This window comes from Furipterus horrens, unplaced genomic scaffold (genome assembly GCF_987537825.1).
Source record: "Furipterus horrens unplaced genomic scaffold, mFurHor1.1.pri manual_scaffold_1, whole genome shotgun sequence".
NCBI classification, from domain to species: domain Eukaryota; kingdom Metazoa; phylum Chordata; class Mammalia; order Chiroptera; family Furipteridae; genus Furipterus; species Furipterus horrens.
This window is the reverse complement of record NW_028327171.1, coordinates 109841228-109856061: the sequence shown is the minus strand read 5'-3', so window position 1 is coordinate 109856061 and position 14834 is coordinate 109841228. Positions and strand designations below refer to the sequence as shown.

General features: G+C 39.1%; 1 protein-coding gene across 2 annotated transcripts in view; it reads left to right on the top strand.

Moving 5' to 3' along the window:
- The window catches only part of LMLN (leishmanolysin like peptidase), a 91352-nt gene extending 77960 nt beyond the window's left edge, over positions 1 to 13392 (top strand). For both annotated transcript variants that reach the window (XM_090266156.1, XM_090266145.1), the window contains 2 exons: positions 3171 to 3381; positions 12882 to 13392. In XM_090266156.1, coding sequence (XP_090122282.1) covers positions 3171 to 3381; positions 12882 to 12982 — 312 coding nt within the window. In that variant the 3' untranslated portion in view covers positions 12983 to 13392. The remainder of the gene's footprint in view (positions 1 to 3170; positions 3382 to 12881) is intronic.
- Positions 13393 to 14834: the final 1442 nt, after the last annotated feature.

Genomic DNA, 14834 nt, shown 5'->3' with positions numbered 1-14834 from the left:
TTATTCTTAACTTCCCCTGTCTACTTTGTACCAACCAATTATGCTTCTTAATCCTCATTTCTCCCCCTACCCCCTCCCAGCTGATAACCCTCCAAATGATCTCCATACCTATGATTCTGTTCCTGTTCTGGTTGTTTGCTTAGTTTGTTCTGATTTTTTAGATTCAGTTGTTGATAATTGTGAGTTTGTTGTCATTTTAATGTTCATACTTTTGATCCTCTTTTTCTTAAATAAGTCCCTTTAACATTTCATATAATAATGGCTTGGTGATGATGAACTCTTTAAACTTTACCTTGTCTGGGAAGCACTTTATATGCCCTTCCATTCTAAATGATAGCTTTGCTGGATAAAGTAATCTTGGTTGTAGGTCCTTCCTTTTTATCACTTGGAATCTTTCTTGCCTACAAAGTTTCTTTTGAGAAATCAGCTGATGGTCTTATAGGAACCCTTTTGTAGATAACTCTTCTTTTGCTGCTTTTAAGATTCTCTCTTTGTCTCTCAATTTTGGCATTTTAATTACGATGTGTTTTAGTGTGGTCCTCTTTGGGTCTAGCTTGTTTGGGACTCTCTGTGCTTCCTGGACTTGTATGTCTATTTCCTTTGCCAAATTTGGGAAGTTTTCCTTCATTATTTTATCACATTATTTTATACTCTTTGTTGGTTATTTTTTGTTCTTCCTCTTTCCCTTCTGGCATCCCTATGATTCAGATGTTGGCAGGTTTAAAGTTGTAGAGGTTCCTAAGCCGCTTTTCATTTTTTTCAATTCTTGTTTCTTCTTTCTAGTACTAGATGGCTGTTTACTTCTTCCTTATGTTCCAAATAATTGATTTGAACCCTGGTTTCCTTCCCTTCACCATTGGTTTCATGTGGATTTTCCCTCGTTTCTCTTATCATAGCCTTCACTTCTTCCCTTCTGCGTTTGCCATACTCAAGTATATCTGTCAAGTCTATAAGCATCTTTATTACCAATGCTTTGACCTCTGTGTCTGTTAGGTTGGCTATCTCCTCATTGTTAGTCTGGCTGTCTCCTTGTCGCTTAGTTCTACCTCTGGAACCTTGATCCCTCTTTTGAGCTGTATCTCTCTGTCTCCTCTACTTGACAAGCTCTTGTGTTTGCCTCTGTGTCTTGGGTAGAGCTGTCGCACCTATTACATTGTAAAGGCAAGAGCCTTAGGTATTTATTCATCAATACAGGGCAACCCGATTCACCATGTTGTGGTGCTGAATATAGGGGAGTGGGAACAATGCTGCTTGCCCCGGACTTGCCCCTTTTTTAGGCACTTCACCCACTTTCTGTATGGGACTAGCACCCCTCTAGTTGTTGCTCTGACCTTGGCTTCCAGAGTGGGTGGGTTTGCAGATGTTCTAAAACCATGGGGCCCTCCAAACAAGCAGACTCTGGGAGAGACTGGCAGTTTCTTCCTCTGCCCCAACCCCCACTGGTTTGCAGTCAGAGCAATGAGGCTTTAATTTCCCCAGCGCTGGAACTGTGAGCTTCATGGTCTGGTCTAATGCTGGGAGCACTCCCCAGGTGTCCCTTCATACGTTTTTATTGTGTTACTCTGCTTTCCGCTGGGCTGCTGCTGCCAATGCCACCACACCGCTTCCTCTCCACCCTGGCTCCACCCCCCTTATCTGTCTGGATCAGTATTTCTTCTTTATATCTTTTTTTTGGACTTCATGCAGCTCGATTTTCTGGAACTTCTGGTTGTTTCCAGTTTTGAGGTAGTTGTATTCCTTCTTACATGTGGAAGGAGATGCAACGTGTCTACCTATATCTATGCCTCCATCTTGTCCAGAAGACCCCTCATTATTTATTTTGATACTGAAGTTGCTCCAGCTTTGGCCAGAGGGAGCCACAGCAGGTTGGTTCCTATGTTCTTTGGCTCATCCCCATCTTTCTTTTAATACTTCCTTGCCTCTGGCCCAAGACATTCTAAACTCATCTTTACTTTTTTGGCCCTGCCTAGAAGCAGCCATTTCTCCAAGGAACTCTAGTTTATTTCAGTGGAGTATGGTATTTAGAAATTAAGTTCTGGTATTAGATGTACTGTTCATTGCTGTTGAGATATAACTACTCTCCAGGCCCTCTTCATAAACAGAGCTAGGAAATACGTGTGTTTTGTAATTTGTATATATACTACTCATACATGTATAAATATATAACTATGAGTTTGCACCAGTATCTTTGATTCCAGTCTAATATTATCAAAGGGTTCGTTTTAGTTTTCTTCCTTTCTATATCTGTAACTCCTTAACAGTGAGAAATCTGGCTCTCATTGTCCTCAATATGCTTACTTACTTGACCTATCTGCATCTTTTTCACCTTCTTCCATTCCTGCCTCACCCACGCAGACTGGCCCATCTCACCAGGTCACAACATCTCTCCCTCACTGTGATCCAAATCCTATGCACACCTTTAGGACAAAAAAAAATTTATATCTCTCCCTTCTTTCCTCAATTAAAGCTGTTAGAGAGCACGTTTTGTGTTCTGAACTTCTTTGGTATCGTTTTCAGTAGTAAGCACAATCAATTCTCACTTAGAAGATTATTGCATTGTACTAGCTATAGTGATGCTTATTAGATGTGGGTCGTTGAATAACAGGCTGTGGAACAGGTTACTCTTTGTTGTTTATTTTCTTAAAACCATATTATAACCTAAATTTCCAAATGAGTATTTAAACTTAATTGATGATAGTTATTTCAAAAATCACTTCATTGTTGAAATACATTTTTGAAGTCCTCTTTTGAAGTTATCTTTAGAAATAATGTAATAGCTATCTGAGAAAATCAATTTAAATACTTTACATCCCATCTATGTTAACCAGTTTAGTCAACTACCTTTGCCAAACTCAGTTCTGGGCAACTTTACATCCACTTGTACAGTAAAAACTTTCTGCCATACAGCATTTTCAGAAACATGCATTTGCTTTGAAGACAGTTCCAGGAGAGAAGTTTTAGAAATATTTATAGTGAAGTAGTATGATTGAAGTTAACATGAAGTCTTTGTAGAAAACAACTTTGAAAAAGAAACATTTTTAAATTTTTATATCCCAAATTGTGTCTTATAGCCAGTATTTTTAGTAAATTCTAATTTTTTTTCCTGCAAACGAAGGTCAATATTTTTACTGTTCTGATTTTTTCTTTTTTCTTTTTTTTCCTGTTTGAAGGTTTCTTGTTCTCCACAAGGTCTAAAGGTTTGGGTCCAGAATACTTCATATTTGTGTAGTCGGGCTGGGCAGGTTCTCTTTGTTAGTATTCAGATGAACGGCTGGATTCACGATGGAAACCTGCTCTGTCCATCATGTTGGGACTTTTGTGAACTCTGTCCTCCAGAAACAGATCCTCCAGCTACTAACCTGACACGAGCTCTACCACTGGGTGAGTAGTCTCTGTGGTTGGAATAAAGATGTTTCTTATGAGATGTTGAAAATTCCCTTCAAGGAAGCTCTAAAACAGTTGAGCATCTTCTCTTCTAATTTCAGTTTTGGGGGAAAATCTCCTTCCAACTACTGAACTTAAAAAAAATTTTACTAACTGGAGCAATATTTGTTAATAGAGTTACTTTAAAAATGACTCCATTGTTGAAATATATTTTTAGAACTCCTCTTTTGAAATTGCCTTTAGAAATATTTTAATAGCCATCTAAGAAAATCAGTTTCAGTACTTTGCATTACACCTTTGTTAACCTAGTGTTAACCTGTTTAGTCAGCTGCCTTTACCAGATTCAGTTCTTAATAGTAGATTCCCTCTCACTCACAGAACCTCAGTTTTGATTACACAGATTATATCCCAGTAAGCCACTGTCCTGTTTCATCTCATAAGATCCTGTTCGCCCAGCACTACATGTCCAGAGGGCATTACAGCCTCCCAGATCTAGCTTGATGGGCTTCAGAGTACATCGCTCTAAATTCTTTGTAGAGGACCTACACTCCTGCACAAGGACACAGTGCTCCTTTAGTGAAAGCTCCCTGTGGTAGTGTGGAGCTAGCCTGTTCCTGTACTTTGGGAATATTTTCAGATTATAATGATGTGAAGCCTAGGTAAGTTTTATTTCTTTCATCAATTCAACGCCAGAGAGAATGCTTGTGCCAGATAGGGTCAATGGAATCAAAATAAGTTTCCAAAGTCAAAGTGGAGTCAAATACTGCATCTTTAGTTTTATACCCTCTCCATGTTAAATACCTCTCTCTTTTTTATGAATACCACAGAATTCCTTAGTGAGACTACTGTTCCAACATTCAACAGCCAAAACCACATTGCCATGATAATCCCCTGTGTGCCTTTATCCCTCCATCTTCATTCCTTATTCCTGCTGATCCTCGGGCCACTTTTTGCTCCCTTCTGATAGTCACTTTTGTGATTTATGCCTTACCCAGCCAGTTTCTTCTTGATGTTTCCAATCAATTGAACCCACATTCCTGTTCATGGAGCAGCATTGACAGCTTTGATGTACTATATCTGGCCCTGGATGGTGATCTCAGGCCTGCTATGTTAACTCTTTTCTGAACAGTACTCCACTGAGTCTGCTGAGTTTTCTGGAGTTATAATAGTAATGACACAAGGAATTGTTGGAAATGATGTAAGATCTTAATCCCTTTAATGTGAAATATAGTATATGGAGTGTTAAGTACTCTTATTTAACTTCTACTTTCATGTGAAGTTAGTAGTATAACTTAATTTTATTGTTAGTGTTAAATTGCTTTGGCTAAAATTAGAGGGCTGCTAGTCCACAAATAAATTGTTCTGATGGAATTTCCATCCTTAAGCCTAATTTCAGAGTTAACTGTAAGAAACTGTCAACATCTCATTGTCCAAGAGCTGGGCAAGGATTAAGCCATTACCAGTTAAGAGTTGAAATAGAGAGTTATTCCAGCTTAGGAATATAGTAAAAGAATAGGTAGGAATGTGGAGAAAGCTAGACCAAGGCTATGAAATGCTTAGTTCCTGTCCTTGGGGCATGACAGAGATCAATGAATCTGTGAAAAGTAACTGGGAAGTAGAGATTGCATACCACCCCAAACCCTCCACCTCCATTAACCTGCACCTTAGACACTACTTCTACTTACCCTGCTCCCTATTTTTCAGTCACCCTTCTGAAATTATGGTGCTATGGTGTGATTTCTTTTCTCCCTGTTAACTAATTCTGTGAGGAAGTGTGCTTAAAAAAGCACTGTAATCTATAAATCATTACCACAATTTTGAAAAATACGTAAAATATAGAATAGATGTCTTTAGACATTGCTTTTTAAACATTGTAAGCATCACTGTTGAAATTCTAAAATATTCTGACTCCCCATGTTTGTTAATGTGTTAAGAGTACACACTAGACCCTTACTGAACTATGTGCCAGGAACTATGGCAGACTTGACGTATGCTTTTTCTTTTACTAGTATTTTTTTCTTTTTAATAGTTTTCTTGACCCACAAAACTTGTAAAAATAGGATTTGACTCTTTTCGTGTACTTACATGGGAAATACTAATAATTAGAATTAACCTGTGGTGAAGTTTATTAAATGATCATCCTAATCTATTTTATGAATTAACATTTTTTATATTTTTTTCGTATGCCTTTAAAACATTAAAACTGCTAATATTCTAGAGGAAGTGTAAAAAGATATTTCTCTCCCTATATTATTCTGATTTCTGTTACTGTTGATCTCAGGTTCACATAGCTTTTTCTTACATTTGTAATTTCTTTTGGATGTAAAGCTCTCATCTTTTTTCCTTTTCTCTAGTCATCACTTCTAACTACTAGAGTGTGATTAGATAGTTGTTCTATGTTGCCTAAGATAGTGAATATGAAAAATTTATTTCTAAATTATTTCTGGTTTCTTCAGATTGTAGGAGCTATATTTGTTTTCATTTATTGAATGCTAGCCAAGTGCTTTATGTCTATATCGTTTCGTTTAATCATCACAAAACCTAATGAAGTGGGACTTATCATTTTACACATGAAAAAACTAAGGTATAAAGATCTTAAGTAATGTGTCTGCTGTCACAGCTAATAAATAATTTACTGGGGAACACAAGTTTTGTTGAGTTAGATCTGTCACTTGTTTTTAACTAATTTTTGGCATCTGAATCCAAAAATGACCCCAGTTTTTCTCTATCACGTCAGCTTTTTAAGGTACAGATTACCCTCCCTTTGTCCCAAAAATCATACAAAATGTACATACAAAGGAAAATAAAGAAAAAAATTACCTGAATATACTGTTTATTTAGAGTTTTTTTTTTTCACATAAAGGCTATATATCGTTACTGTAAGTCAAATTGTGTACAAGTAGTAAAGTTCTGCTACCAAACATACATATTAAGATATTTTATCTTTTCAAATGACAGGCTGGGAAATGCCAAAATGAGATACTTGAAACAGTCTTTGTCAGTTGGCAAAGCTTTAACAAATTGCTTCATGAGACCCAGTTTTATGTGTAGATGTGGGAATAGAATGTTCTTTCTGTCAACAAGTGGCTCATGTAGAATGTTTGGGTCGCCAGGTTTGAGGTCAGACCTTGGAGGCCAGTTCGACTCCACCCAGTGCTTCTCACAAGCTCTGCTGTCTCACATACACAGAAAACAGGGATACCTGGTGTATCCGTGGTGCTGACCAAGAAGGAAGCAGACCATTTGAAGATCAACACAGATGATCCAATTGTGCTTGTGATATTGCAACAGATCAGTGACTCTCTTTATGTCTTCATATTCTTCACAAAAACAAACGGAATGGCCTTTGGGGCAGCACCAAATAAATTGCCTTTGTGGAGGAGGACACACTTCAAGCGGCGCTTTGAGCTATCAATGAATAGTCGCCATTCAGTTGCATTCTAGATTGGAATTCCCGGTTCCTACATTAAACCATGTATGTTATGGCAATACACAAAGCCATCGTCACTTCAAAAGTACTGTAGAAATGCACTTTCTTTTGATTGAAAGTAGGACCTTCGCTCCTTTTTGAAGTAAGTTTTTCTCATGCAGTCTTGATGCTAGGAGTTCTGAAGCCTTTTTTTTTTTTTTTTTAAATATATTTTATTGATTATGCTGTTACAGTAGTTCCAATTTTTTCCCCTTTACTCCCCTCCACCCAGTATCTCCCTCCCCCAGCATCCCCCCCCAAGTCCATACCCATGGTTCGTAAAAAATAACTATCCCTCCCTCTCAGATATTAAGACCCTTTGTAATCTTGTAAAGGACAATGGGCGAAGGTCTCAAGCTCCTCTAGCTGCTTCAAGCTGGACATGGTCGTCGTCCTACCTACCCTTGGGTCCAGAAATCCCTAATAAGAGTGGGGGTGTGGAGGGGAGGGTGGCCTTCCCACATGGGGAAGGATCATGCAGACTCTAGGTCAGTTGGCTGTCTCCGGACAACGGCGTGCTTGGTTTAGCAGGCTGGCATCCTTGTTGTGTTCTGGGGGCAACAGATTTGGCAAAAAGGGTTAAAAAGCATCATTCAATCCATAACTACTAGGTGGCAAAAGGCAGGGATTAATTTTTCAATGTTCCACATTAGGAGGAAAAAAAAAAAAAAAGGGCTTCTTTGGAGGAAGGTGTGCTAGGCACATCTCTCCTGTCCAAAACCCTTTTGCCCATTTTATTTAGTTTGGGCTGAGGGAAATAGTTTATGTTTCCCCCTTCTCAGACCACTGGGCCCTTTCTGTCCAAGCCATTAGGATAGAAAAGAGAATTCAGTTTTAAAGTGAAGCCCACAGACCACCCCATTCTTCACCAACTCAACCATTTAGTTCAGCCAAACTGTTGAGTCTCCGGAGGCAGCGCTGCAGAGAGGATTAAGTGAGGCTTATGCGTACAGACAATCACTCAGGTAATGCGGTCATAGGCTTATGCCCTCTGGTTCAATTTTGCTCATTTGTTTGTGTTGTTCATTAGTTTTCTGTAATATTCACCCTCCATTTTGAATGAGAGCTTTGCTGGGTATAGTATTCTAGGTTGTAGGCCTTTGTTTTTCATTGCTTGGAATACTTTTTGCCATTCCCTTCTGGCTTGTAGTGTTTCTGCTGAGAAATCTGATGATAGCCTTATTGGAGTACCCTTGTATATTATTAGTTGTTTTTCTCTTGCTGCTTTTAGGATCCTCTCTTTGTCTTTGAATGTTGCCATTTTAATTATGATGTGTCTTGAGGTGGGCCTGTTGGGGTTCATCTTCATTGGGACCCTCTGTGCTTCCTGGACTTGCGTGACTCTTTCTCTCGTCATGTTAGGAAAGTTTTCTGTCATTAGTTTTTCAAAGAGGTTTTCTATCCCTTGCTCTTCTTCTTCTCCTTCTGGAATTCCTATGATACGGATATTATTACGTTTCATGTTGTCCTGCAGCTGTCTTAGAACCTCTTCAGTCTTGTTCAGTCTTTTTTCATTTTGTTGCATTGTCTGGGAGTTTTTGTGTAGGTTGTCCTCCAGCTCGCTGATCCGATCTTCTGCTTCCTCTAGCCTGCTTTTAATTCCTTCTACTGTGTTCTTCAATTCAGAGATCGTATTTTTCATTTCCTCCTGGCTCTTATTGATAGCTTCTATGTCCTTTTTCATGCTCACGTAATTTTCTGTGAGTTCCTTGTAGTTTTTCTGGAGTTCTTTGAAGTTTCCGCTGAGCTCATTCAGCTTCTCCATAATCCATGTTTTGAATTCCATATCTGATAGTTCGCTCCCCTCTATTTCATTTAGCACTCTTTCTGGGGATTCTACCTTTCCTTTTGATGGGAGGTTGTTTCTCTGTCTCCCCATTTTTTTGACTCCTATTGTTTGTTGGTGCTTCTTGGAATGATCTGCACTTCCTGGATCTGCCTCTGGTGGCGTCAGATCATGTACCAGTCTGGCCCTAGGCAGCCTGTTGGAGACTTCCAGGGATCTACTGCTGTTGTCTGTCTTCTTTGATTGTTAATCTATTCAATCTGTGATTAGCTGTCAGGCTTAAGAACTGTGGGTGTGGCAGCTTAATTCCTGTAGGCAGGGCTTTTGCTTCCCCTCAGGCTGACGCCACTTGGAGGGGAATGGTCTACCCGCAGTACTGGGGATGAGTCAGCACTGGGACCCAGTCAGCTGCTCCTCCAGTTCTCCCCTCAAAGCCACCGTGCCAAATTCTCCCCAAGTGTCTCCAGTCCTCTCTGCCTTCCCTCTGCTTGAGCCCAGGGTAAGTGGTGGCCAAAATATTTTCGTATGTGATCCACTTAAGAGCTCTTTTTCTCCTGCTGTTTCTCTCCGGCTAGCAAGAAAGCCTGTGGCTTTTCGCTTTTCACAGCTGATACTATTTTACTTTCCACTCTGTCGCTGTAGGCTGGGAAGCCCAGCTGGGGGTTTAGACCCTGCCCTTCTCAGGGGGAATCCCCGGCTGCTGAGCTGTTTCTCAGTCCCTTCAGCAGCCACCCGTGTGAGCCCAGCCAGCCCTTCCGCGTCTCCGCACTCCCTACCGGTCACGTTGTGATGTAGCGGCCTTTTCTGTCTCTCCGTGGTTATAAGACTTCTTTCCAGCTAGTGTTCCGTTGGTTATTCCAGATGATTTCTCCAAAATTAAGTTGTAAATCCAGACTGGTCCTAGGAGGAGGTTAGTGTAGCTTCCACTTACTCCTCCGCCATCTTGGATCTTGCCTGAAGCCTTTTTTTGAATAGTCCCAAGCCTCGTGTCAAATCATTCAACTCATGCTGATCAAATCCCTTATGAACTGAGTCATCTTCAATTTCAAAATCTTCATCGTTGCTGTCATTTAGTTCTTCACCATACTCCTGTTTTTCGTAAGAGGGTAGTTCAATGAAAACTGGCACTGGGATTTCAGCTGAATGAGGCACTGCGCGTATAGCTGATGGTAGATTACATGTATTTTTCTTGTTATATCCTGACGTTTTCACTATACAAAAGGAACAGTCACTTGAATGATCTCTAGGCTCTCTCCAAACCATACGTATACCAAATGGCAATTTATCACATGTTCCCTTTGTCCACATCCGTCAACTCTCAACACACTGCTTGCACACCTTCTGAGGGGCCCAACACTTACCTTGATCACCAAGTTTTACTTTAAAATATGGAAAATAGGCTTGCCTGACAAATGTGCTGATGTTTGTCCTTTGGGAATGGTGAAACTGCCACAAATATAACAAAACGAATCAGGGTTGTTTAGGCACTTAACGACAAGAAGTAGCAGAGACAGACATGATCTGAAGGAAAGGAAGTAAGTACGTATATAAATAAAAAAATAAATTCTGCTAACTCCTTGTATACAGACAAGAACTCAGACTACACTCGGAATACAATTCACTATATAGAATGGCACACAACTTCTCACCACACTGTCTCATGTGTAACTGAATATCCTAGACAAGTATGAACCTGTCGCTGGTCTCCAAGGTCGTCCCCCACCCCTCCCCACTTGAGGGAGGTTTGCTGTCAGCCAATAGGAGAGCACTAGTGCTTCCCTCAATCCTGGCTCGATCCAGCCTAGAGTGGTCGCATTAAGATAAGCCGTGCAGAAAAAAACTTGACGTGATAGAAGAAAACTAATTGCAGTTTTGAAATCAGCATGCCTATTTAAGTCTAAAACAGCTGAGAAAATTGAACTCAACAGGAATTATGTTAAAAATTGTTCCCCTGTAATGAAGTTTGGATAAAAATTAAAATCTGATCACCTCCAACTCAGTTTGAAATACCCTCTTTGATTTTTTTCTTTTTAAAGAGTAGTGTCACAGAAAGGTCAGCATTTTTGAAGGACAACACATGTTCCAGAGCTGCCATTAATATTTTAATAAATGTTTAAATGTTTTAATAATTTTAGTGCCAGCAGTAAATAAACAACAGCTAGTTCTCCTTTTCCTATGAGGCCAAACTGAGAATCAGGAGATAAAGGGATATGCCTTTATTATTAAGACTCCAGGTTACATTCCCTGTTCCAGCTAGGACCACTCTACCTGATGCTCTAGGCCACAACTTATCCAGCAGAACTTTCTGGGGTGGTGGAAATGTCCTGTAATTGACATTGCCCAACACAGTAGTCATTAGTCACATGTGACTGCTGAATGTGTGAAATGTGGCAAGTGTGACTGAAGAACTAAATATTTTATTTAATTTTACCTAATTTAAATTTAAGCAGCACATACAGTTAGTGGTTGCCATATTGGACAGTGCAGTGCTAGGTTAGAGTTTCTCAAACTTTTTTGCATGCATCAGAATCATGTTAAAACATGGGTTACTAAGCCTCACTTCCAGAGTTTCTGATTCAGATCTGTGTCAGAGCCTGAGAATTTGCATTTTTAACAGGTTTCCAGATGCTGATGTTGTTGATCCAAGGACCACACTTTGAGAAGGACCATTCTTGACTAAGTGAGATTTTTCTAAAATTTAACAACTACTAGCTGATTCCATTGCGAAAGAATAGAAGTTTCCTTATGGTTTACCTGAACTGTATGCAGTGAAATAATTTTTTAAAACATGTATATCACACTACATAGTGCTGAGAAGAACAGGCTGCAATGCCTTGATGTTATCATTCTATTCATTCTGTAGCTGAAGACCAGCGCTATTTTCCTTACATCTTAAGCAGTTCAGACTTGAAGCTTTATTGGTCAAAATATTAGAAAGGACAACTCATCCTAAGATAAAGTCAAGGTGACCTGATCGCTTGGTTGCTATAAAAATATTTTTCATTCTGAGAATTGTTTTGGGAAATAGTTTCAGCTGTGAGAACAGCTAATGGCTAAGTTAAAATATACTCCTAGTGCCCAGAGCCCATAGAATCTTTAGCTGCTTCCAGATTAAGCCTGGATGTGAATAGATGGGTAGTTATTTAGAGCTCAGGGACCATATGCCCTGGTTTGCCTGGGATAGTCCGTGTGTCTTTTGTCCTGGTATAATTGTTAATAGCACTTCCCTGTGTTAAAATTATCAAAGAGAACAATTTAGTTGATCTAAGCAAATTGTATTTCACACTTCATGAAGTGGGCAGTCTCCACTCAAGAGTCCAGAGCACTGCAAAATAAGGGAAAAGGGCTGCAAGCAGGAAACAAGGAAGAAGCACTTGCCTGAAGTTGATTGGCTGGGGTTGTTTATCTGACCTTATTTTGAAAGATCAGGGAACAAGGAAGTAAGTATAGAAGCCTGCGTTGTCTTGTTGGTTAGTGATTGGCTGACTGGATATACTGTGTTTCTGGTCAGTCACAATCTAAGTTTCAGTTTGCTGATGTGGCACCATCTTGGAACTAACAACTTATTTCAACATTTGTCTCAAAATGTCCTGATTTGGGATGATAAATTATATGGTTACCATCAAAACAGGGACAAGGAAGAACAGAGGAGAGTTCTACTTCCCATGTCATTTACTCCCCTATGTAGCATCTTGTTTTTTAATGCTCAACCAAGGATATGTTTTTATTGATTCTAGAGAAAGAAGGAAGGGGGAGAGGGGAAAAGAGGGGGGAAGAGAGAGAGAAAGAGATAAACACATTGATTGGTTGCCTCCCGTATGTGCCTTGGACCGGGACTAAACCCGCAACCTAGGTATGTGCCCTCACCAGGAATCAAATCCACAACCTTGTGGTGTAGGGACAATGCTCCAATCAACTGAGCCACCTGCCCAGGGCCCTGTGTAGCATCTTTAATTTTGTTGGGATACTAGCCGAAGATACTTCTTTCTTGTTTTGAATATTTTTTTTTAACTTCGATATGGTGGGTACATCTTTTCTTCTTGCATAAATATTTTGTTCTTTTTCCAAAAATGTAAAAAATAACTACATATCTGGATTTTAGGAAGTCATTCTTGATTCTGCTCTCCAAGGTGGTCTTTGTTCACCTTTTAGTAATCACTTATATTCACCTGTCAGTATTTAGTTGATATGATGTATTCCAAAAATGTCTGTAGAAAGTCAATTCTTTGTTTTCAACCCTAGATCTCTGTTCCCGTTCCTCTAGCCTGGTGGTCACCCTATGGCTTCTGCTAGGCAATCTATTTCCTCTGCTGGCTGGATTTCTTCTGTGCGTATGGCACTAGGAATGGAAAAGAGAATTCTCAAGTCATTCCTTTGTGTCATGTTCCTCTGAACAAAGCACAAAATCTGGCGATTACCAGCCTATGCAGATGGCAGAAGTGGCATTCCTGACTTTGGCTTGAAAGCGTGGACCACAATCAGACCTTGAAGCAGAGCTTTACAGCACTCATTTTTCAGCAGCAGCCCAATGGCCTCAGCTTGGAGAAAGAAGAAATTCTAAGTCATCGAGTCTCTTTATTTTTCAGGATACATAACCTTCCTGAAATTTTCTTTCAAAAATGGGATATTGGTGAAATTTGCAGATTACATACCTCAGCATTCTCATTAACCTAAAATGACGAAAAAGTTCATCAATACTTCAGCAATTTAAAGAACAGCTAATTATTGCAAGATTATAACTTGTGGATCCTGTCCCCAGAAGTATACATTGTCCTTTGACTTACAGAAAATAATTGAATTGAGGTTTCTACATCACTGTTATACCTATTTTGAATTTAATGGCTGTACATGGTACACTTAAATCATTATTCTCATTGTTCTAAAAAGTCTTGTTTAAAATTAGGTTTTACTAAATCTTATGATGTAACCATGCTTGCCTTTTTTCATACTAGCTGTGCAGTAGTTTACTACTGAATCATATATTGATAGCCTTCTTCCAGCTGTATCTGTCACTCATTGATCTTCATAGCTCAGCTTCCCGTTGCATTCTCCTATTTGTCTAAATAATGACTTAAAAACTGTAGAAGCAGAGAAAGAAAAGTAATGTGCCCTGTAAAAACATTGAAGACATTCAAACAGAAGAAAACATAAATGTATATTTTTCAGATAATAGTTATGACAGCTATAACTGTACAAAAATAGTACTATTCTTTTTCGAACATGGAGATAAAAAGAAATTCTGGTATAGACAAATGTGCAATTATCTTCATGTGCACTTAGGAATTGTTTCAGAAGAACATATCTGAAAATTATTTTATGTATAAGAAGAAAAATTGAAGTCAAAGCGAGATGGTCTGCATTGTTACCAATAGCAAAGTGTAGGATTGGTGTACAGCCTATCCAGTAGGGCTCACTTTACCGTACAACACATGGCTCAATCCTCAGAAATTGGAAGATAGCCTTTGCTTTAAAAGGAGGTGATATCTTTTACCTCCTGCTTTTGATACTTCTCCTGTTACCACATAGATTCTGGTCACAGAAGCAATTCTGCTCTAGAGCTTACCAACCCTACTTTACTAATTAAATTCTTTAATGATGAATGATGCCCAGTTTTTCTCTCTGAAGCTAATCAAGTCCTGTGGCATTATAAACACAGCCCTTGGATAAGCATTCATTCATTCATTCATTCATTGGTTAGCCCTTTAATTCATCATATAGTTATTGAGCACTCCATGTAAGAAGTTGGGCTAAGTGAGCAAGTAACATGATTACTAAGGAATAATTCCAGCTGACTATTTGGCACTGGGGCCACACAGCAAACTCAGTATAAAGAAAGTCGCCTTTTTAATGCCTAAAATTTAAATATGTATTTAAACATGCAGTTTTGAACTGAACGTGTTTGTCATTGTGAAAAGCTGGTTGTCTCCAGCATATCCCCTTCAGCTAAAGAGAAGCTAATGGTGGAAGCTGTCAGGTTAGTGCTCTATTTTCTGCCTGTCATTTGTACCTTAAATTATTCAAGGTCTGATAAAAGCATAGACTATAGAGTATATTTTTAAAGAAAATTATAAAAATCTATACTTATATATCTATTGCGATTATGAATCATCCTGCAAAGTTGTACAAAGAATTTCACCAAAAATACTGTGGGTTAAGACTACATTTGAGATTTGCAACGATAGATTTGATTATATT